Raw genomic sequence first — 24,100 nt, 5'->3', positions numbered from 1 at the left:
TTTTGAAGTGCTGGAATAGAGATGGAAATGCAGGAAGAAAGGAGGAGAGATGGAAGATGGTCCCATCATGTATATGGTGGACAGTATGGCTAGAGAGGAACCAGAGATGTCATGAAGGAAAGCAGAGCAACATACAAAGATTTAAGCTTAACTGTTTAGCTTTGTATTATTTTTGGTGTAAATAAGTAGTCTTAGATAGCTCAGAAGTAATCAGCACAACTATAGACTGGCTGTAACTTGGTAGGTATAGGAGCCTATGTAACTACAACACTTTTGGAGGGGAACTACACTTTTGAGGTAGTATACCTGTGGATAAATATAGACTAACTGTTACTTTTATAAAAAATAAAATAGATGAACCCACTTTGCTAAGCCCAGTTCATCTTATCTTACATGCCCAGTTTGGTGCCATGTGTCAAGTGACATGGCATACCAAGTCACACAAACAAACCAATAGGATCATGTCACGTGTCAAAATGACATGACATTCTTTCCCAATCAAAGGCCAATAAAAATGTGCCACATGTCCAAGTGATGTGTTCCGATCAATCAAATATCGTTATGTCACTTAAATTTGATTGGCCGAAGAGAAACCTGTTTTCATGGTAATCCTTTATTCTACAACACTAAATAGAGTTCTCCTAATTCAGAAATCACACCAGAATTTTAACAAGAAGCCAAAGAGAGCTCGTGGATCCAATGTCGCAGATTTCTCTTCAAGCATTCAAGTTCAAGAACGATTCAAGATCAAGTAGATTCAAGAATAAGATCAAAGTTCATTAAGATTCAAAAACAAGCTCAAAAGTCCTTAAATCCAAGGGAACATTTTTTCAATTGCAGTAACTAAAGCAGGGGAGGAGTGTTGAATTTTTGCTTTAGTTACTACATTTTTGCAGTAACTAAAAGAAAAATTCAATAGTCCTCCCCTGTTTTAGGTATTGCAGTAATTTTGATCAAAGGAAGATTGGTGGAAAAACATTCCTGCTTGCATCTGGTGGACACTATGGAAAGAAAGGAAAGGAATGAGAGATGTTATGATGGGAAGGTTATCAATTCACAAATGATCAAGATGAGATGTCTTGAGTCTTTTGTCTTAAGTCTTTTGTTTTTTCTGTGAATCATCTATTCCTACATTGTAGAATCACAGGACAACTATGGAGATTGTTTTTGAACCTCAGAGGAATAGGCATGCTCGAATAGCATGGAGCATGCCTGGGAAAATTACAGAGGCCTTAACAAGCTGGGAACATGCTGGGTTGTTGGCCAAGAATAGAGGCAGGTGGAGGATAGTCCCAGCAAGCATTTGGTGGACAATATGGAAGGAGTGGAATTCTAGGTGTTTTGAGAGCATAGAGAACAGTATGCAACAGATTAAAGCTTAATTGCATCTTGCTACTGTGTTTTTGGTGTAATAAGTTACTTTTAAATGATCCTGTCTCTATCATTGATGTTTTAGACTCATTATAGACATAGGATCATAGAATCATAGATGTAGGTAGTACTTTGTAAATATGGGGCTGCTACAACTCTTGTAAGATTCGGATTCTAACATATTTAGACAAAGTTACCAGTTTCAAAAAAAAAGATTTAGTGGGGGAAGTAGATAGTCTAGTGGAATTTATTGGCCAATTGTAAATTTTTGAAAGTTTGTTTTGGATTTTGAGAAAGATGGCACCCCCTGGGGGTTTGTAAATCCCCCCTCATCAGTTTCTTGATGAGTCCTTTTGTGTGAATACAAAGTTACCTATTTCAAAAAAAAGTTAATGCAGTAATTTTCAGTATAATATGTTGCTTAATTTTAGGATAATTTGAATTTTAAATTTCTATTAGATAATTAGTTTGTTGAGGTATTTTAGTTTGTTTTGAATTTTAAATTATGCAGATTTTGTCTTTAAAGTTGGCTATTTAAAGCCCTCTTGTGATTAATAGAATTATATAGAGAGACATTTTCAATCCCTTTTTGCTGTCGCATCTTTAAAAACCAACAATGTTGCTAGAGATTGAAGAGGGAATGGTGTTAGAATTGTGTATTAGGTGAAGAAATAAGTAATCCATGGAGATAACTTACCTTGATGTTGTTGGACTTGTAAGAGAGGAGAGTGAAAAATAAGTTTGGAACGTCCAAAAATGAAAGAAAATGAAGTGAGAATTGAGTTTTATAACATCTGGACGAGCCCATCTGCGGAGCAATACGCTGGCCACATATTGGGGTATGCAGCCGCATATGCAACACACTTCCTAACAGAATGTTGGGAAATTTTGGGCAAATATGTGCTTGAAAATGTGGCCCTCATATCAGAATATGAGGCGGCATATCACATTATGCGGAATGCATATCTGCCCAACATACTGCTCTACAATCTTCAGTAAAATGATCATAACATTTTGCCCCAAACACTAATTGATGAACCGTTTGATTTGTCGGAAAGAAGACTCATAGAGCTTTAATTTGATTGTTAGAACACCCTCTAATTTCTTGTAGATTGGGAGATACACTCGTTTGAAGTCAGACCATGTACGAGATCATTGGAAACAAACGACCGTAGTGCACCTTTCAACTTGATCTTTTGTGCTAAGGTTCTCCTTGACCTTTAACCTTATTTTAACACTTCAAATAGCTTCATATATTGGTTCCTTGATGTATTTAGCCACTTATCATGTTCTCTCGAGCTCGAAACAATTCATTGGCGTATGACTAGTTGTACTTTGGCATAGAGATACAGGGTGTTACACTAGCATTTGTTCTTATGATTTGTATGATGAATGTAAAACAACTAAATACCAGCAGTTGTAGGTATTGGGTCAGTTTTTCACTGTTGGATATGTGCAAGGAAGAACATTGTATCAAATGGACACTGGGCAGATTCCTTATGGACCATTCAGCACTTGGTTTAGGTAGTCTGAGGTCACCTTCTCATGTCAAGTATAAGCACCTGATCATACTAACAACAACAGCAACATACCCAGTGTAGTCCAAATATAAGCACCTGATCATGGGACTGTTTCTGTCATGTGCCAGAAACATGTTGAAAGCGCAACCGGTTAGATGTTGTGGATCCAACACAGTTTTCCTCTCAAATCTCTTACTGCACACCTGTAACGGATTTAAGTGTGTTGCAAGTGTATGTCATTGTTATTCTAATGCTATTGAGAGGTTTGAAATACTATTTGGTCTGGTAATATTTTAGAAATGGTGTAGCACTAGAGATAAAAAATTAAGTTTTAGATTTCATAATATTTGATGGAGGGAAATGTGTGTTAAGTGGAATAGATTGGCAATGCAATTGAGAAGTTTGGGATACTAAACTTTGGCATGAGGTGTATAGAAAGTGCCAAAGATGAAAATCTTAACTGTTTGGATTCTTTGCATATTCTACTTTTATATTACAAGGTTACTGGATTCTGTTTAAACATTAACAAGTTGCTACAGAAAGAGAAGTCTAAGCAGTGATATTTTCCCAAGACAAAGAGAAGGATAGCCTAGTGGAAATGGCTTTCCAATTCCAACCATGAGATTTAGAGTTTGGGTCACCAATGGGGAGTAAATTGGGAAAATTACACTGTTTGGCTTCTGGCTAGTGGGGTTTACCATAGCAATAAATGAAACAGTGATTTTTGCTGCACTGGAATACCCATGACATTACATTTTTACCACTCATCTAATAGCCGGCTTTGAAATACATGGTACATCTCAGCAGATTTAATCTCTCTGCAGTGGTTTTATTGGATACATATTTCTATTATGAAGTGTTCTCGACTTCGTGGCTCTTCTATTTAATCCACACATTAAGAATACTATGTCAAATACGAACAAAGAGACTTCTGGCCTATAAGCCTAATAGGCAACATTTACAAGATAATTGCAAAAGTCTTGACTAGGAGGCTGAAGAGGGTGATGGAAAAATTAGTTGCTTACCAACAAATGGCATTCATAAAATGGAAGGCAAATAATGGATGCGATACTAATAGCCAATGAAGCAGTAGACTCAAGACAGAAACAGGAGAAGCCTGGCAGAAAGCGTTTGGCCATGTGATCTGGAACTTCTTACTAAACATGTTACAACAAATGGGATTTAAAGTGCGATGTATTAAATGGCTGAGATTCTGCACATCTATTGTCAGATTCTCAGTCATCATCGATGGTTCTCTGGAAGGATTCTTTCTTGCTCAGATACTGACAGGGTGACCCCCTGTTACCTTTATTTTCATATTAGCCATGGCAGGTTTGAACAGCATGGTCAAAACAACCAAACTTAATGGTTGGATTAAAGGCTTTGAGGTAGCCATGAATGAACAAAACAATCAGGAGATTACACATCTTCAATATGTTGATGACACCTTGATCTTCTGTGATGCAGAAGTTGAACAATTGATAATATTGAGAATTATAATGGTTCTCTTTGAAAGCATTTCTGGGCTGCATATTAATTGAAGAAAGAGGCATCTTTCCCCAATTAATGAAGTATCAAATGTGAAGTGTTTGACACTGATCCTGGGGGGAGAGATGGGGACTCTTCCCACTACTATCTAGGCATGCAGCTGGGGGCCAAGTGAAGAACTACTGGAATATGGAACATTGTCCGGGAGAAATGTGAGAAAAAGCTCTCAAGATGGAAGTGCCAATATTCTGTATTAGACTCTCTGCCAACCTATATGATGTCCCTTTCTATCATTCCTGTGGGAGTCGTTGGACAGCATAAGAAGGAACTCTCTGTGGCAAGGTAAAAAAGAAAAAAAGGTCTACCACCTGGTTAAGTGGCAAGAGGTAATTCTCAGCAAGGCTCAAGGTGGATTGGTATTAGAAACTTGAAGAATCACAGGAAATCCCTCAAATTGTAGTTATGGAGGTACTCTCAAGATCCTCAGTTTATGGAGCATGGTGATTAAAGCCATATATGAGATAGAAGACAACTGGATCACTAAACCAATCAACTCAACTTATGGAGTTAGTCTTTGGAGGTCTAAGGGTATTATGGCCTGGTCTGAAAAACCAAGTCTCTATCAGAGTGCTAAATGGTAGACTTACTTCCTTTTGGAATGATAATTGGCTGAGGAATGGAGCTCTGAAAGATTTATTCTGTCATATCTAACTCATCACCAACAGAGATTCATAGCTGAAATGTGGTCACATCAAGGTTGGGAACTGATACTTAGAAGAGACTTGAATGAATGGTTCATGAATAGAATGATTGAGTTCTACAAACAACTGGATAGTTTCCACTTTCCAGGAACTTAGAATGGAGACGACACTCTGAGATGGCAAGGACATAGTAGTGGAAAATTCAGTGTTAGTGTAGCCTACAAAATGATAAACCAACGAAGAACTCAAGTCACCAACTGGCCCTGGAAACATATTTGGAAGACCCAGATACCATACAAAGTTGCACGCTTCTTATGGTTATTGGCAAAAGAAGTTGTGCTCACACATGGAAATTTAAGCAACAAGAAGAAGTGGACTCGCTGCTCAAGATGTTTTCTTTTTGAAAAAGAAGTGGACATAGTTAAGTCACCTATTCTTGCACTGTAGGAAAACTAATCAGTTATGTAAGATTTTCACTATTATCAGAGGCATAGCCTGGACAATGCCTAGAAAGATTACTTAAGCCCTCTTTTGGAGTTGCTCACATGGTCCCTGCTTGCATTTGGTGGGAAATTTGGAAAGGAAGTGACTCTAGATGCTTAGAGAACAGTAGCCACTCAGTGCAGAAGATCAAACTATAGCTGTATTAAGCTCTTCTGTTTTTGGTGCAACCAAATCTACCCTGAGAATACCATATTTATCCTAGACACATTAGATTCCTGTTAGAGCAGTAGAATGGTTTTGCTCTCTTTGTCTCACTTGTATATATGGTTTCAGTACAACCCATGTACTGGTTTGTGTCTGATACATACATGTTACCTTCTCAAAAAACAATAAACAATAAAATTGAACGAAATATTCTCCTAAGCTGACTGGCTCTGTTAATACATTTCTTCTAGTTTTATAATCAGCTGTAAGAGTTGACAGTGGAGTGTTTTTTCCTCATTATATGCATTGTTAGTTGCCAGACGTCCATACTATTGATTGTGAGTTAATGTTCCGTGGAATCTTTTTAGATTTTGGAGTGCCCTACATGCTTTATGGTTTTCATCAGGTTGCTCCATACAATACTTTTTACCCTCAACTGGAGGAGCACCTAAATGGAGTTGGTATCGACCCAGCCATCAACAAATGGCATGAACCCATGGCTCTTGGTGTTGTTGATCCCCATGATTCACTGTCACATCCTGCAGGTGTCTCTGATGTGCAGACTGAATCTGCCAGCCGTGTAGACCCTGATCAGTTCATTAACTTTCTGGTATGTTTGGACAAACTAGAGACAAGTTCATGTTGAGTTTCATTTTCCAATTCCCATAGTATTGCTTCCATTTCCGTTCGTGTTTCCCTGTTGTTAGTTTGGCGAAACTGAGCTCCCTATTCTCTCGAGAAAAAAAGGTTTGCTGAAATCTGTTGCTCTGATGATTATATTCTTATTAAATTGCTTTTACTTGCTAATATGGAAATATCTCCATGTCACAGATTCCGAATTGGTCTGAAGGTAAGCAATCTGGGTCAACAAAAGACAATCCATTCCCTTTACCTGATGCTTTCCTGGCATCAAAGCAGAGAAATGTATGATGAAAAACTAACTCCTATTTTCTTATTGAAATAATTTATAATGTGTGTTTACTATGGCATCATTGTTCTTATATCTTCACTAAAGTCCATTCCATGTTCTAATGGTTTAGTTGAATTTTCAAACTTTTGCCAAATTACCATTTGTATTTGTCCTTCCAGCATAAAAACTTGGAAGGTCTTAAGCAGATTTTGCAGGAAGCTGACCTTGAAGAGAGCCGGAAAAAGGAATTAACAACAGCTCTTCATGGGTGCTTTAAAGACTGGTTATATGGTAATTGTGATAGATTAATCATCTATGTAATGGAAACTAGTTTGCACCTTCTCTCTCACCTGTTCTCCCATGATTTGACAGCTTCAGGAAATATACGACAATTGTACTTTCTTCAAAATGATTAGAGTTCTACATAGATCATAATGCAGTGTTGCAAGGAGTAGCAGAAACACTTGACTTTTCCTGTAGATTTCAGTTTCAGCCATGGAAGTTCCTCTTTTGCCATTTCTTTTGGAGGCAGCTGGGAGTTTAATGCTATTGCCTGTGCAGCTATGAACAAGTTCACACTGTTGTAACTGTTGTGCAGATTTTAGTTAGAATGGCTTCTGTGTTGTATTCTTTCAAGCAAAATACATTTTTCATGTACTAATACAGTAGCTTGTATTTTTATTTTTTTTAAAAATAATTAGGTTCTTAATTTCTCCCGAGTTACTCTGTTATGAAATTTAGCAGTAGTTTGCTTTGGCTGTTGGGGTTCCTGTATACAATTAAGAAGTGCTGAAGTGAAGCCAATATTTTGTAGAAGTAGTCGCAATCAATGTGAATTCTAAATGCAGTTGTGTTTATGTTCAATCTTTGTTTTCATGGAACTTGCATTTGTTCCCCTCCCCTGAGTGGCTTATGATTATTCTTGACTTTAGGTTGCTAATTGCTATAGCATTTAATATTTGCTGTTGTGCATCTCTTGTGTTATCCATTGATGAGATGCACAGGTCAACTCAATAACAAGGTGGAGAGTGAATTCTATGACTATTATAACCTAATTCGTTTTTGAAGGTGAAACTTACATTCTGCTTGTGATATCTAAAATTCTTATCTTGATACATCTATATCTATATCTATATCTATATCTCTATCTATTTACACTCACAAACTTGAATGTTGAATTACTATAATACCCCAATTAAAAATACTCAATTTATTTTATTTATTAATTTAATTAATTTTATTATATTGAAAGTAGATACCTTTTCATATTAAATGATTGTAACTTCTTGAATGAGTTGTGACTTTTTCAAAGGATTGTGACAATTTCAATGAGTTGTGACTTTTTCGAAGGGTTGTGACTTTTCTAAAGGATTGTGCCTTTTCTGATGAGTTGTGCCTTTTTAAAAGGGTTGTGAGTGACTTTTTTGATAAATAGTGATTTTTTCGAAAGGTTGTGACTTTTTGGATAAGGCACAATTAACACCTATTCATACTATTATTTGGTAGATATAAATAGTGGGTTTTCCTCACACTTTTAAACTACAATTTCTTTAAGTTCTCTACTCTTCTTCTTAAAAAATCTCAAGTGTTATTTGCAAAAATTGATTAAGTTCGAAACTCAATGAAATTCGAGGTACCTCATAAGAAAGAGTTGATGAATAAATTGTAGCAAATCATGCATCAATTCTCACACTCGTATTTTTTCCTTACGATTTTCATGAGTTAACAATGACAAAAAGTTGTGGGAGAGATAATAATATTAAACAGATATGAAAAATGATTTGGGTAAGATAGTTCTTCTTTGTTTTTTTATTTTTTATTCTTTTACCCTCAGATGAAGGAGTTTCTTCCTAATTTTGCTAAAACAATGGGAATCAATGTAGTCCTTTAAATTAATAGTTTTGATGTTAAATTCACTATTTCAAAAATAGATTTTCACTTTTACTTATAATATGATAATATAGGAATGATAATAATAATTTTTTAATAGATGTGTATGTAAAAATGAACGGAGAAAGCAAAGTGTTGGTGGCAAGATTTTAAATCAAATGGAACACTAGAGTGAATATAGCATGAACATATATTTTTGTCTTCGTTCTTCATTGGCTATATATTGTTCCATATAATTTTTCTTTATGTCACAAGATACACTCCGTACTAGCTATATAAAAATAGATAAGAAAACAGTGATTGCTCATAAAATGATCTTAAATAAAATTATTGATTCTATAAATAATACTTTAAATTTTATTCATCTATTAATTTTTATTATTGAAAAATTTAAATATTTTATATCATGATATAACTTCTACAAGATACTAGATACTTTCATTAGACAACAAATATATGATATGTATGCGGTAGAAAAAATGAGAAGACTACAATTCCACAAAGATAAGGTAGAAACTTAATGAAATGAAATATTTTTCACCATAGGTGATGTTGTTCATATATTAAAGTTAAAATATCTATTGAAGTCTATATATCTAAAACAAAGAATTGGTCAAGCTAAATATTTGACATACGCTCAAACTTGTATTTAACCATCATTCAAGATAATAACAAAGTACATTTTTTTGGTAAAATTACCTCTCTATGATAGACTTGCTTAAATATTAATTGAGTAATAATATTTTGCAAAAGATATATTACATATAAAGATAAAATATTGAAATACTTATGGTAATCCTTATTAGTGTCATGCACATACTAAATTTCAAGTATGAATATTTAAGACAAAATTTGTACTTAAATGGTTTACATCATTTATGTTCATAACCTCAAGCTGAAAGTCTATTGGTGACATTTTTTGAATGGATATTTTTTTTCCGATTTTGTTGGTTAGATTTTGTTTACAAAATTGAGGGAAGTAAGAAATACTACTACTAAAGAAATGTAACTTTCTCCCATATTTAAACTTTGAATGTATTTTAAAATGTTTTAATGACATTTGGTCATTTTGATCTCAAAATACAAGTAACTCTATGACATTATGTATTTATCATTTAAAAACACTTGTCCTATGTTCGTTCAATTATAATTATTTACTAAAAAGTTATAATTTAGTAATATTAATTATATTTTACAACATCATATACTATATATACGATACACACATGCCGTGAAACTAGTTTATAACTAAGTGTGTCAAGAACCAACTATGCATTATTATGGTTACCTTTGTGGATTTCATTCGTACCAGGTTACACATAAGTTGTCAAAACTCCGTTTTTATTACCTAGCTTTTAAGTGAGAAAATCAAGAGTAGATGTCAAATTTACAAATAGATCTGAAGGATGAAATTGATATCTGTATTTAGATGTTCTCTTGCTTAGTAATTTTTTTATAGCTTTAGGAATATTTTATTGATGCGTTGAGGGTAATTTTGGCATCTTAAAAATCAAAATAGTTGTTATTACATTAGTGGTATATCATTTCATTATGGTATCTTAAAAATCAAAATAGTTTTTTTAACATTAGTGGTATATCTTGTTATATCTTTTAAACTCATAATATTATTTGTGAAAAAGAATAATGTTTAAATGGAGGATTGTATAGTTGTGGAAAAAGTAAATTTGTATTATCTTAAATATCTTGGGGGGCAGGGATGGGAAGAAACTATCTAGAGAATTGAATAAAATGTGTCAAATAAGTCTTGATTTTATTTGTGGTGACACTTTGATCAAGAAAGGGTCAAACCCACTTTAAAATGTAATTACGTTAATTTGGGATCAAATTAATATTTTCAAAACTTTTTAATCTTTTATAAAATACAAAAAAACACTACATTTTTCAACTACTCTAATTCTAACAAAACATTTAAAAAAAGGGAAAAAGCTAAAAGAAAATAGGATTCAAAAGTTTTTCTTCTCCTCTCCAATGTTCTTCTCTTCTTCTTCTTCCTTAGAAAATCCGACCATCAACAAAAATTCTCGTTCTCTTCCTCCTCATCTCCGGCCTTCACTCTCTCTTTCTGAACTAAATGCCGTCTTCGATTGTCACTCTTCTTAAAATGGGTCACTCGTTTTTATTTTTGAAAGAGTTTAGAATTTTCGAACAACAAACTCTTGATACTTAGTTCTTTTCTTGGGTTATTGAACAAGAAATCGTTCTATAGATGTGAAAATTGAATAATGGTGTAATGATACCTATTATTTCTTGTTTTTGATAGAAAATAAAAAAACTCAAAAAAAATTCTAATTTTGAGGAAATATATATGTATTGTTGTGGTTCAGTGAAAAGTCATTTTTTGTTGCTTTTGTTCTTCTTTTTGTGACCATTTTGTCCATATGATTGTAGAAATATAGTTTGTTCCGTTGTACAATATATATTTCATTGTTGAAAGAAGTGTCGTATGTTGCAACATATTAGTAACATGTTACTCACATGTTGAAACAGAAGATTCATCTATGGCAACATGTGTCAACAAAAGGTTCATTTATGGCAACAGAAGATTCATTTGTGTCAACAAAAAGTATAAATTGATATCTGTGGCAACATATATAGCCTTTGTTGTAAAAAATCACACAATTATCTGCATGTGCCCCAACATAAAGGCGATATGTGGCAACATATGTCACTTTGAATTGGCATGTGTTGTAACTTGCCAAAATTTAAAAAAGTTAAAAAGAAAGAAATTATAGTCATCTATATAAAAGACGCTTGGGGATGAACAACGCTTCATATTAAAAAAATCAACTTTTTGTTTCTCTTTCTCCTCTTTCTCTCTCTTCTATTTCATTTCTCTTCTCTCTCTGGTTTCTTCATTATTTCTCCACAGATCCACTTGTTGTTGTGATATTTTCTACAACATAAAGTGTAATTTGTTGCAGTTTCTGTGTCTCTACAGTAGTTCCAACCACGTCATCGTTATCGCTCATTCCTTTTATCGTCGATATCTTCTCAATTAAAATTAAATTAGAATTTTAAAATATTTGCTGATATTAAATTAGGAGGTTTTTAGTGATTAATGGTTGGTTGTTATTCTTTTTTTTGAAATATTATTTGATTTCAAAAGGCTTCAATTTGTAGTTGGTTGGTTAGGGTTTATGGAGGGCTTTGTGGTTGGTTGGTTGGTTCATATGTGGTATTTAATCGTATTTGGAGTTTTGTGAGGGGGTGATGTGTTGTTGTTTTTGTTGATGCGTGTTGTGTTTGGTTGTTATTTTTGTTAAGAAATATTTGATTTTGTGGTTGGTTGTTGACAAATTTTTGTAGATACAAATATAATGCCTCCTGTCAAAAGAAAAATTGTAGTAACAACTGAAATTTTAGTTCTTCTCTTTTACAAGAAATTGCATCCGAAGCAGTTTCTTTTCAAGTAGAATCATTTGTTTCTTCTTCTCAAGTAGAATTAGGAGTTTATCAAGAAGAACTTGAAATTCTCCATGAAGTTGATGAAGAGGAAGAAGGACAAGAATAAAATTGAGGATGATGAAAACAAACAAGATAAAAATGAAGCTGATGAAGAAGAACAAGAAAAAAAATTGAGAATGAGGAAGAAAGACAGGATAAAAATAAAACTAAGGAAGAAGAAAGTGAAGAAAAAATTGAGGATAAGGAACACAGACAAGAAAAAAAAAAGTTGAGGAAGAATAAGGAAAAAAAGAAGTTGAGGAAGAAGAAGAAATAAATGTAGTTGAGGAGGAAGAAGAAATAAAATGAAGTTGAGGATGATGTTGTCAAAACTGTCAATGCACACACTTTTCTTGTGCATTTCCAGCCAAATGCTACTGGTGATAGCATTATAAGGTCAGCCTTGGGAAATTTTTTCGAATCTTTCAGGAAAATACTTCGGGAGAATGATTTGGAGGATTTATTTAGGAATAGTTATTTTGGGCAATATCTTGATTTGCCTCTGAATGTAACGACCGGGTGCCGTCGTTATAGAAATGCCAACGGGGGAAAATTTGGGGCCGTAAAAACTTGTTCGTAGTATTTGTATTTTCCCAACCTTGTCCAGATTTAGACGAAATCGAAGTCCTTGAGGTGTGGGAAAATCTGGTAACAATCGGGTGAGTTGTTTTTGAGTTTGATCGCATGAGTAGCTAGATAACTTGTTAAGGAAACCGTACGACTTTACGTAAAATTGAATTTGGGTGAATAGATCTCCGGGAATCGATCTTTGCGTGAATGGTATTTTCTGAGCGTCGTGGGTTAGAAGTGTGTTGTGGAATAGGGGTTTGGAATTATTTAAAATAGCATTCTGTTTCATTTTTGCCGCTTTGTTGCTGGATTGGGACGCTATGGCGGGGCCGCTACAGTAGGATGTGGGGCGCTGTGGCGGGTACGATGAGACTTAAAATCGAAGATGAAAGACGAATAACTCAAGGTTCAAGAATGTCACTTTGGCATGCACTTTGGTCACTCTGGCACCGCCGCTACAACGGGATGAGGGCCGTTGTGGCGGGTCAGACGCGACTTAATGTTGTTAATAAACCCCTAAACGACCTTATTTGGTACTTTTCGACTTTTAGAGCTAAGGAACGACCCCCAGGCGATTTCTACTCATTTTTCACCATTCTTGAAGCTAAAGGTATGCTTTTCACTCCCCGAATTCGTTATCGATCCGTAGAACGTAATAGAATGGGTGAATATTGATGAAGAAGGGTTTTGTTATGATTCTATGGTGAAAACAACCCTAAATTGGTTAGTTGGGATCATGTGTTTGATCTAGGGTTCATAGAATTGTTATAGTTTTGGGTAATTAGCGTTGATTCACGTGTTATTGTGATTGTTTGTAGACCAAGAACAAGCGGAACGAATCCGAAAGGGAAGGATGAAATTTCTTAAGGTTTCAAGCTTATTTCGAGGTAGGTGATGGTTGTGATTCTATGTTTGTGTAATGTATGCTTGTTCTTGCCTCATTATGATACTTGTGTATGTATGAATGTTGCAATGTTGATCACACTTGTTGTAAATGAGATAGATGAATATCATTGCCATGAAATCATGGCTTAAATGTATGATCTTGATGATGTACTTGTGTTTGTGATTTTATTGTGTGAATGGGATCGGATTGCCACTTTCCGACATAACTAACTTGGTTAGGATTGCCACGTTCCAGCATAATTATTGGATCGGATTACCACGTTCCGGCATAAATATGGGATCAAATTGCCACGTGCTGACATGCTAACTGTTTGGGTTCCGTGAGAGGACCAATGATGTGATAATAAATGTGAAATGCGATATTGATTCTTCATGTTGATGATGTTGTATATGTTGATATATATGCATGTGATTATAATGTTGTTTGACTTGTTTATGTTGTACTAGTGTGATAGTCGCGTGATCCTACCAGTACACTGTGGTTGTGTACTGATACTGCACTTGCTCTTATTTTTGTTGAGTACATGGCATCTTCAAGCGGCTACTGGTAGACCTCACTTAGAAGATTTGTGATCATTGCTTCGAATTTAAGGGTGAGCCAATTTTTTCGAGCTGCCATGGGATTCTCTTTCGTCTATGTCCATCATTCTGGACTTAGATATTTGTTCTAGTTAGTTGATTAGTTTGTTAATTGGGGATGTATCCCTTCTTGTTTAGACTTGGATCATTTGTTTATATGTTTTGGTACATTGACTTTCAGGTTCTAAGTATTAAATTTTCGCATTTGTTAGTTAATTAACTTGTTTCCGTAACTTAATTGCCTTAGTATTGTTTTAGTTGCTTAGTTTGGTTGTAGTAGTGGTTCTCCCACCGGATGGTTAGTGTGGGTGCCAATCACGACGGTCTGGGTTGTGACACTGAATAATAATGCACGTTTTCAAATGAGCATTGTCTAAGAACTTCTGAAGAAAAGGTTTATGTTTGAGAATAATGAAAAGAAGGATGATGTTTTGATTAATTATTGTGGCATGCTACTCTTCTTTGGCAAAAAGAAGTTTGCTGTAGTTACAGGTCTAAAATGTCATTCTCCTTCTCAGCCAACTTACATGTTAATTATTGTTGGGCCAGTTATGGGTCGGGGTCCGCCCATGGAAATGGAATAGTTTGTATTCTGTTGCAACTTAGTCATATTCTTTCGCAACTACTTCATATTATGTTACAAATTATGTAAATTCTGTTGAAACTGATTCATATTCTGTTGCAACTTTGGTAGATGATGTTGCCACATATGCCAATTAGATGGATATATTAATTAATAAATTGAGTAATTTAGTAATTAAAAATATTAAATTGGACCATATTTAATTACATTAGACCATAATTTAGCAATAAAAAATGCTATAACACTATGTATAACAATTCTTTATTGTGTTATATCACTATCATATGAAATTACTTAGTCATTGGATGATGAACTAGTGGGATAATACTATATATATGTTTTAAATAATTGATAAATTTGATCAAGGTTATTGCATTAGACCATAATTTTGTAATTAGACATGCTATAACACTATATATTATTGTTACATGTTGTTTTAAGTCACAATTTAATAGAATTAATACCAAAAACCACATGTAACGTTATCTATATGTTGCAACATATGACCTATTTGTGGTAATTTCAACACAACATTGACCATATGTTCCAACAGAATATACATATGTTGCCACATATGTCAATTTGCTGGATGTATTAAATGATAAATTAAGTAATTTAGTAATTAAAAAGATTAAAATGGACCATATTTATTACATTAGACCATAATTTAGCAATAAAGAAAATGCTATAACACTATGAATAACGATTCTCTATTGTGTTATATCAATATCATATGAATATCTTAGTCATTGGATGAATCTAGTGGTATTATACTATATGTATTGAACAATTCATAAATTTGATGAATGTTGTTACATTAGACCATAATTTTGTAATTAGACATGCGATAACACTACATATTAGTGTTACATGTTGTATATATTAGGTCAAAATTTAATTGAATTACTATCAAAAACCACATGTAAGGTTATACATATGTTGCAATACATGACCTATATGTGGTAATTGCAACACAAAATTGACCATATGCTCCAACATAATATACATACGTTGCCACAAATGCCAATTCGATGAATGTATTAAATGATAAATTAAGTAATTTACTATTCAAAAGGTTAAATTAGACCACATTTTATTACATTACACCATAATTTAGCAATTAAAAAAATGCTATAACACTATGTATAACGATTCTCTATTGTATTATATCACAATCACATATCATCAGTTAATGAACTAGTGGTATAATACTATATGTATTGAATAATTAATAAATTTGATGAAAGTTACTACATTAGACCATAATTTAATTATTAGAAATGATATAACACTATATATTAGGGTTACATGCTGTATTAGGTCACTGATGTGCTGCGAAATCGTGGCACATTTGATGCTTAATAACTATGAACTAGTACTGGAATTAGGTGATATTTTGGGAATATTTGATGAGTTTGTTAATTGTGTAGGTAGAGTCTGGGTTGTATAGAAAAAGAAGCAGAACTGATGTCGACCAAGTGAAGTTCACGGCCAATGTAACGAATTGTTAACTTCATAACGGTCCGTGGTTGAGCCCGTGAAAGTGGGGCAAAACTGGGCCTTGAGAAGATGAAGAGCAAGAACAACCAAGTGAAGATCACAGAGGGGGTATACGGGCCGTTGTCCTTACCACGGACCGTGAAGCTGAATCAGTATAAAAGCAGGAAAGAGTTGAAAGAAGGTTGCAGCCCAAGTGAAGACCACGGGTGACTTCACGGGCCATGGTCCTCACTACGGACCGTGGTAGCTCTCGTGGTACATTTTCCAGTGACCAAGTTTGAAGATCCACTCTGGAAAAGCTCCAAGGCAAAACCACGACGGTCCGTGGTTGAGCTCGTGAAAGTGAAGCAGTGTTGGCCTTGAGAAGATGAAGAGGAGTAATAAACAAGTGACAACCACAGAGGGTTTTACGGGCCGTAGCTCTTACCACGGACCATGGTACCTACCGTGGAATTGAACTAGTGTGAAAGCAAGGAAGAGTTGGAAGAATGTTAGAATCAAGTGAAGACCACAGATGCCATCACGGGCAGTGGTCCTCACTACGAACCATGGCGCAATCCATAGTCCTTGTTCCAGTGGGTAGCATTGAAGACCCAAACTATGGGAAGTCCAAGGGAAGACCACGAAGGGTTTCCCGGACCGTGAAGACCTTGACGGGTCGTGGTAGTGGCCGTGACAAGTCCCAACAATTCAATCCTAACTTGATTAGGACTCATTTTAAACATTCTATTTTTGAATTACTTTAGGTCGTTTTGAAAGGGGGATTCATCATCGGATTTATAGAGAAAAAAATGAAGAACAGAGGCTTACTTTGAGTTTGAGATTTTGGGATTCAGATTATAGTCATCGATTGGAAGTTGTTCATTTCGATCTTGAGATTATCAAGTGGTTGTTGATTTACCAGTTATTTTTGTAAGTACCTTTTAACATGTTTTCATTATCCAGTATTGATTCTTTGTGTAAAAACATGAGTGGCTAAACGTCACGACTGGGTGTGTGGGATCTATGATGACATTCTAGTTGCGATTTCGTAAACTGAGTAAAAGGCAATCTTTGTTTACAACCTGTAGTTTACAGCTTTCATTATCATTTTAGTCTATTGAGTGCACGCTATAGACAAGCCTATATCTGGTGTTTGTTCGAGAGAAAAGCATTAGTTGGGAAAGAGCTAAACTAAGTTTACGAATTGGAGTTAAAGTTGGATTTCGAGAGAAAGGATCTTTAACACCATATCAAATTAAGCGAATTCCAATATCGATAACACTTTAAGTTCGAGAGAATTAGAGTGAATATTATCTGATTAGGCTGAGAAACGTTAGATTTATTTAATTCGCAAAGGTTCTGTAAACATTGATTTACCTGACACTCAATTTACGGGAGATCATTATAATCGATGTCATAGTGAACACAAAACCTGGTTTCCTTAAAATGATTGAATCAACTTACAACAAGATCTTTTGTGAACTTCATAACTAAGTTTTACTATAATACTTTTCTATTAGACCCAAATTTACTTTCCTTGTTAATTGTTTAGGAAATAATAACGACAATTGAGTAAACGTGACAGTGAAACTTTATCTGTAAAGAAATTCTCTATGGGATCGACCTCAACTCTGGTTGAGTTCTGTAAATTGACAATGACCGTTTACATTCCTTATCTGGGGTGTAAGTTTGGACGTATCATATTTTGGCGCCGCTGCCGGGAAATTTCAATTCAGAAGTGTTTTACTAGCTTTTATTCAATTTGTAGTTATATTTCCTAATTTTATGTTTTGTTATGTGTTTGTGTCTCTTTCAGGTGAGCGTTACTGTGTATGCCAAGAACAAGGAGTAAAGGACCTCCATTGATCCCTTACGACTCAGAACTCGAAAAGTCTCTTCGAAAAATGGTGAATGCACAAGAACTGGAGGCACAAAGACAAAGATTGGGACTAGAAGCTGAAGCCGCCATAAGAGGTTTTCAGTAGAATTGTGGTACTACAAACCTAGGGTGGTAGATGAGAATAAAGGAGTGGATGGATTGATCCCTCCCCAGCGCCAACCAATAGCCCAAAGGGGGTAGAACTCAACATCCAACGCACATGATGTATGATGAAGATGATGCAGATCTGGATGGAGTTGGAGCCACTGGAGCGATAGTGTTACCTGCATTACCTCCGGGTGTTAAGTTCACAATCACCAGCACTATGATTCAATTGTTGAACCTTCAAGGTATGTTTAGGGGTGCAGCTAGTGATGATGCGAATCAACACTTGATGAATTTTGTGGCTATTTGTAAGTTACAAGAGATTCCTGGGGTCAACCAAACAACAATGAGATTGAGGCTGTTTCCATTGTCTCTTACTGGAGAGGCGACTAACTGGTTGAATGAAATGCCAGATGACTCCATCAGAACTTGGAATGAGTTGAAGGAAGCTTTCCTGGAACGATTCTTCCCTTAATCAAAAGAGCTGCAGATGAAGGACGAGATTAGTAAACACAAGCAACTACCAGGAGAAGCAATGCATGATACTTGGTGGAGGTTCAACCAAAAGTTGAAGAAATGCCCCAACCATGATCTTACTGAAAGCAATCTTAAACATGCCTTTTATAGGTCTCTGAATTATGTTACTAAACCTATTGTTGATGCAGTTTGTGGAGGCTCATTTATGAGGAAGCCATTTGCAGAAAGAATGCAGCTATTAGATGAGGTCTCAAAGAACAACAGAGCATGGTACACTAGAGATGCAGAGGTAGGAGAGCTTGGGTATACATTTGAGTGTTCAGCTGAACAGAGGAAGAGAGAAGAAGAAAGGGACCAAGACATGGCACATATGATGACTCAAATAGACTTGCTCACAAAGCACATTGTTGCCAAGTCTGAAAAGGTGAATGCTGTGGGACAACAAAACAGGTATGAAGATCAGGATCTTGACATTGATGAGGAAGCTAACTATTTGGGGAATCAAGGAGGTTTCCGGAATTATAACTCTGGAAATCAGGGTTACAATTCTAGAAATACAGGTCGGAGTTATGCTAGGGATAGTCAGTATGAAAGGCCAGCAATTAGAGATCAAAGAAACTGGCAAAACAGAGATGGGTATATGAATGATCGCAATGGTGTATATGTACCCCCAGGTAATAGAGACCGGGCGAATGGTAGTTCTAACGGGTCTAAGCTTGAGGACATGATGGCTAAGGTACTTTAGAAGGTTGAGTCAAGTGATACAGGGGTGAAAGAAATGAGAGGTGATTTCTCGAGCATTAGTCAGTTGGTGGACTCTCACACCACCTCCATTAAACAAATAAAGCAGCAGTTGGGGCAACTCTCAACTTCACTGAATTAGAGAAAGAATGGATTACTACCAAGTGATACCATTCAAAATCCCAAGAAGGATGGACATTGCATGGCCATTGCCACCAGGAGTGGTAAAGTTTTTTCTGACCCTATTTCTGCAGGTAGCAAGTATGAACAGGTCTTGGAGCAAGCTAGCAGAGAGGAAGATGAGAATATATAGGTATATGAGCTGGGGGAGGATCAACAGGCTCAACCTAAAGAACAACCTTCGAGAGGAAAAGAGAAAGAGCTTCAGGAACACTTGCCCTTACAGCAGATTCCCAGGCCACCTCCTCCTTTCCCTCAAAGGCTCAAAAAGAAAGCTGAAGATGGAAAGTTTACGAAATTCATCACCATGCTGAAACAACTTTCAGTAAACATTCCATTGGTTGAAGCTCTAGAGCAGATGCCAGGGTACGCCAAGTTCATGAAAGACTCGGTCACCAAGAAAAGAGCTGTAAGTCTTGATCTCTCTAACGAGGTTCATCATTGCAGTGCCATTGCTACCAGATCTCTGGTGCAGAAAAAGGAGGATCCAGGTGCATTCACAATACCATGCACCATTGGGTCAATCAAGTTTGCAAAAGCTTTATGTGATCTGGGAGCTAGCATAAATCTGATGCCTTTAGCCATTTATAAAAAGTTAGGTTTGGGAATACCAAACCCTATAGCAATAAGGTTGATGATGGCTGATAGGTCAGTAAAGAGGCCGGTGGGAATCCTGTGTAATGTATTGGTAAAGGTGGACACTTTTATTTTTCCAGCTGATTTTGTGATTCTGGATTGCAAAGTGGATTTTGAGGTTCCCATCATCTTGGGAAGACCCTTCTTAGCCACGGGAAGAGCTTTAGTGGATGTTGAGAGAGGAGAGTTGAAGTTCAGACTCAACACATATGAGGTAACGTTCAATATTTATAGGTCAATGAAATAACCATGAGATATGAATGTGATATTTGCAATAGAGATGGTCACTGATGAAGCCATGATGGTACCTATAAAAGAGAGAATGGCTGTTGAAACATTAGCAGCAGTACTGATGAACTTTGATGAGGATTTCTGGTCTGACTATGTAGAGACCGTGAATGCCTTGCAGGGTATGGGAGCACATTTGTATGCTCCAAAGAAATTGGTCTTGGACTTGAAAGACAGGCCAAGTCCTCCAGCGAAACCATCCATTGAGGAGCCACCAGTGCTAGAGCTGAAACAATTACCCAATCATCTCAGGCATGTATTCTTGGGTACTAATAACACTTTACCTGTGATTTTGGCTGCAAATTTGAATGAAGAGCAGGTACAAGAGGTGATCAAGGTGCTAAAAAGATATAAAAGAGCCATTAGATGGACCATTGCTGATATAATCGGGATACCTCTAGGTATTTGCACGCAAAAGATTCAGCTTGAGAAAGACTACAACCCGAGTATTGAACACCAACGGAGATTGAACCCACCTATGCAAGAGGTGGTTCAGAAAGAAATAATCAAATGGTTAGATGTTGGGGTGGTCTACTCTATTTCTGATAGCCACTGGGTCAGTCCAGTGCAATGTTGCCTAAAAAGGGAGGCATGACTGTGGTGGCAAATGCCAAGAATGAATTAGTCCCGCAGAGACCGGTCACTGGATGGCGAGTGTGCATGGATTACAGGAAGCTGAACAAGTGGACTTTGGGGGATCATTTCCCCATGCCTTTCATGGACCAGATGCTTGACAGATTGGCAGGTAAAAGATGGTACTGTTTCTTAGATGGATACTCTGGCTACAACCAGATATAAATTGCACCTGAAGATCAGGAAAAGACCACCTTCACATGTCCTTATGACACCTTTGCGTTTAAATGCATGCCATTTGGACTATGTAATGCACCTAGCCACATTTCAAAGGTGTATGATGTCCATCTTTTCAGGATATGGTTGAGGACACTCTAGAGGTATTTATGGATGACTTCTCTATAGTAGGCGATACTTTTGATGACTGTTTGTTGAATCTTAGCAGGGCTTTATAGAGATGTGAGGAAGCCAACTTAGTGCTAAATTGGGAGAAGTGCCTCTTCATGGTAAAATAAGGCATAGTCCTTGGACACAAGGTGTCACAAAAAGGAATTGAGGTCGACAAGGCTAAGATTGAGGTGATTTAAATATTTCCTCCACCAATCTGTGTGAAGGGTGTTCGAAGCTTCCTAGGACACGCCAGATTCTCTAGGAGTTTCATCAAAGACTTCTAAAAAATTGCACACTCCATGTGCAAGCTTTTCGAGAAGGAGGTGAAATTTGTCTTTGATGAGACATGCCTTAAAGCTTTTAAGTGCCTAAAAGAGAAACTGATTTCATCACCAGTGATTATTGGCCTAGACTGGGCGGAGCCATTTGAGGTGATGTGTGATGCTAGTGGGACTGCGTTAGGAGTTGTGTTGGGACAAAAGCGCAATAGGATGTTCCATTCGATTTACTATGCTAGTAAGTCGCTAAATGGGGCACATCGACACTACACAGTCACTGAACAGGAACTATTGGCTGTAGTGTATGCTTTTGAAAAGTTCAGAGCTTATCTTCTGGGCACTAAAGTGATAGTTCACACAGACCATGCTGCTTTGAGATATCTCATTGCAAAGAAGGATGCCAAACCTAGGCTGATCCGATGGGTATGGCTTCTTCAAGACTTTGACTTCGAAGTGAAAGATAGGAAAAGTTGTGAGAACCAGGTAACTAATCACCTGTCTAGGTTGGAAGCTATAAAGAAGGAAGAACTTGAGCTTGAGATAGATGACAAATTCCCGGATGAGCAGGTATTAGCTGCTACTCTTGACCTTATTCCTTAGTTTGCTGACTATGCTAATTTTCTGGTCAGTGATTTAATGCCCGAGGGACTAACATATCAGCAAAGGAAAAGGTTCCTGCATGATGTAGACACAGTAATTTTGGGATGAACCATATCTGTACAGGGTGTGTGCTGATAATATAGTTAACTGCTACACGAAATCGTGGCACATTTGATGCTTAATAACTATGAACTAATACTGGAATTAAGTGATATTTTAGGAATATTTGATGGGTTTGTTAATTGTGTAGACAGAATCTAGGTTGTACAGAAAAAGAAGTAGAACTGATGTCGAACAAGTGAAGTTCACGACCAATGTAACGAACCGTTAACTTCATAACGGTCCGCGGTTGAGCTCGTGAAAGTGGGGCAGAACTGGGCCTTGAGAAGATGAAGAGCAAGAACAACCAAGTGAAGATCACGGAGGGGTATACGGGCCGTTGTCCTTACCACGGACCGTGGTACCTACCGTGAAGCTGAACCAGTATAAAAGCAGGAAAGAGTTGAAAGAAAGTTGAAGCCCAAGTGAAGACCACAGGTGACTTCACGGGCCATGGTCCTCACTACGGACCGTGGTAGCTCTCGTGATACATTTTCCAGTGACCAAGTTTGAAGACCCACTCTGGGGAAGCTCCAAGGTAAAACCACGGAGGTCTTCACGGACCGTGAAGACTGTGACAGGTCGTGGTAGTAGCTGTGGCAAGGCCCGACAATTCAATCCTAACTTGATTAGGACTCATTTTAAACATTCTATTTTTGAATTACTTTAGGTCGTTTTGAAAGAAGGATTCATCATCGGCATTTTAGAGAAAACAAAAGAAGAACAGAGGCTTACTTTGAGTTTGAGATTTTGGCATTCAGATTATAGTCATAGGTTGGAAGTTGTTCATTTCGATCTTGAGATTATCAAGTGGTTGTTGATTTACCAGTTATTTTTGTAAGTACCTCTTAACATGTTTTCATTATCCAGTATTGATTTTTTGTGTAAAAACATGAGTGGCTAAACGTCATGACTGGGTGTGTGGGATCTATGATGACATTCTAGTTGCGATTTCGTAAAATGAGTAAAAGGCAATCTTTGTTTACAACTTGTAGTTTACAGCTTTCATTAACATTTTAGTCTATTGAGTGCACGCTTTAGACAGGCCTGTATCTGGTGTTTGTTCGAGAGAAAAGCATTAGTTGGGAAAAAGCTAAACTAAGTTTATGAATTGGAGTTAAAGTTGGATTTCGAGAGAAAGGATCTTTAACACCATATCAAATTAAGAGAATTCCAATATCGACAACACTTTAAGTTCGAGAGAATTAGAGTGAATATTATCTGATTAGGCTGAGAAGCGTTAGATTTATTTAATTCGCAAAGGTTCTGTAAACATTGATTTACCTGACACTCAATTTATGGGAGAGCATTATAATCAATGTCACAGTGAACACAAAACCTGGTTTCCTTAAATTGATTGAATCAACTTACAACAAGATCTTTTGTGAACTGCATAACTAAGTTTTACTAGAATACTTTTCAATCAGACCCAAATTTACTTTCCTTGTTAATTGTTTAGGAAATAATAACGACAATTGAGTAAACGCGATAGTGAAACTTTATCTGTAAAGAAATTCGGTGGGATCAACCTCAACTCTGGTTGAGTTCTGTAAATTGACAACGACCGTTTACATTCCTTATATGGGGTGTAAGTATGGACGTTTCAATCACACTTTAATTATAATTAATATAAAACCCACATGAAAGGTTATCCATATATATGTTGCAACATGTGACCTATCTGTGGTAAATGCAACACATAATTTATCATATGTTCCAACAGAATATACATATGTTGCCA

The 24,100-nt window shown here is 36.2% G+C and overlaps 1 protein-coding gene across 2 annotated transcripts in view; it reads left to right on the top strand.

Annotated features, from left to right (window-relative positions):
* Positions 1-7,502, top strand: part of LOC102583029 (TBCC domain-containing protein 1-like) — a 50,040-nt gene extending 42,538 nt beyond the window's left edge. Inside the window, exons 6-9 of one of the 2 annotated variants that reach the window (XR_366929.2) lie at positions 6,135-6,475; positions 6,560-6,652; positions 6,818-6,929; positions 7,011-7,502. Coding sequence is in view for 1 of the 2 variants with exons in the window: in XM_006342258.2 (XP_006342320.1) it covers positions 6,135-6,338; positions 6,560-6,652; positions 6,818-6,929; positions 7,011-7,054 (453 nt within the window). In the remaining variant the exon portion in view is untranslated. The remainder of the gene's footprint in view (positions 1-6,134; positions 6,476-6,559; positions 6,653-6,817; positions 6,930-7,010) is intronic. The other variant, XM_006342258.2, reaches the window with a different exon arrangement.
* The last annotated feature ends 16,598 nt before the right edge of the window (positions 7,503-24,100 follow it).

The sequence above is a fragment of the Solanum tuberosum genome, unplaced genomic scaffold (genome assembly GCF_000226075.1).
Source record: "Solanum tuberosum cultivar DM 1-3 516 R44 unplaced genomic scaffold, SolTub_3.0 scf00036, whole genome shotgun sequence".
In the NCBI taxonomy this organism is placed as follows: domain Eukaryota; kingdom Viridiplantae; phylum Streptophyta; class Magnoliopsida; order Solanales; family Solanaceae; genus Solanum; species Solanum tuberosum.
The sequence above is the reverse complement of the archived record's forward strand: the minus strand, read 5'-3'. Positions and strand labels throughout refer to the sequence as shown.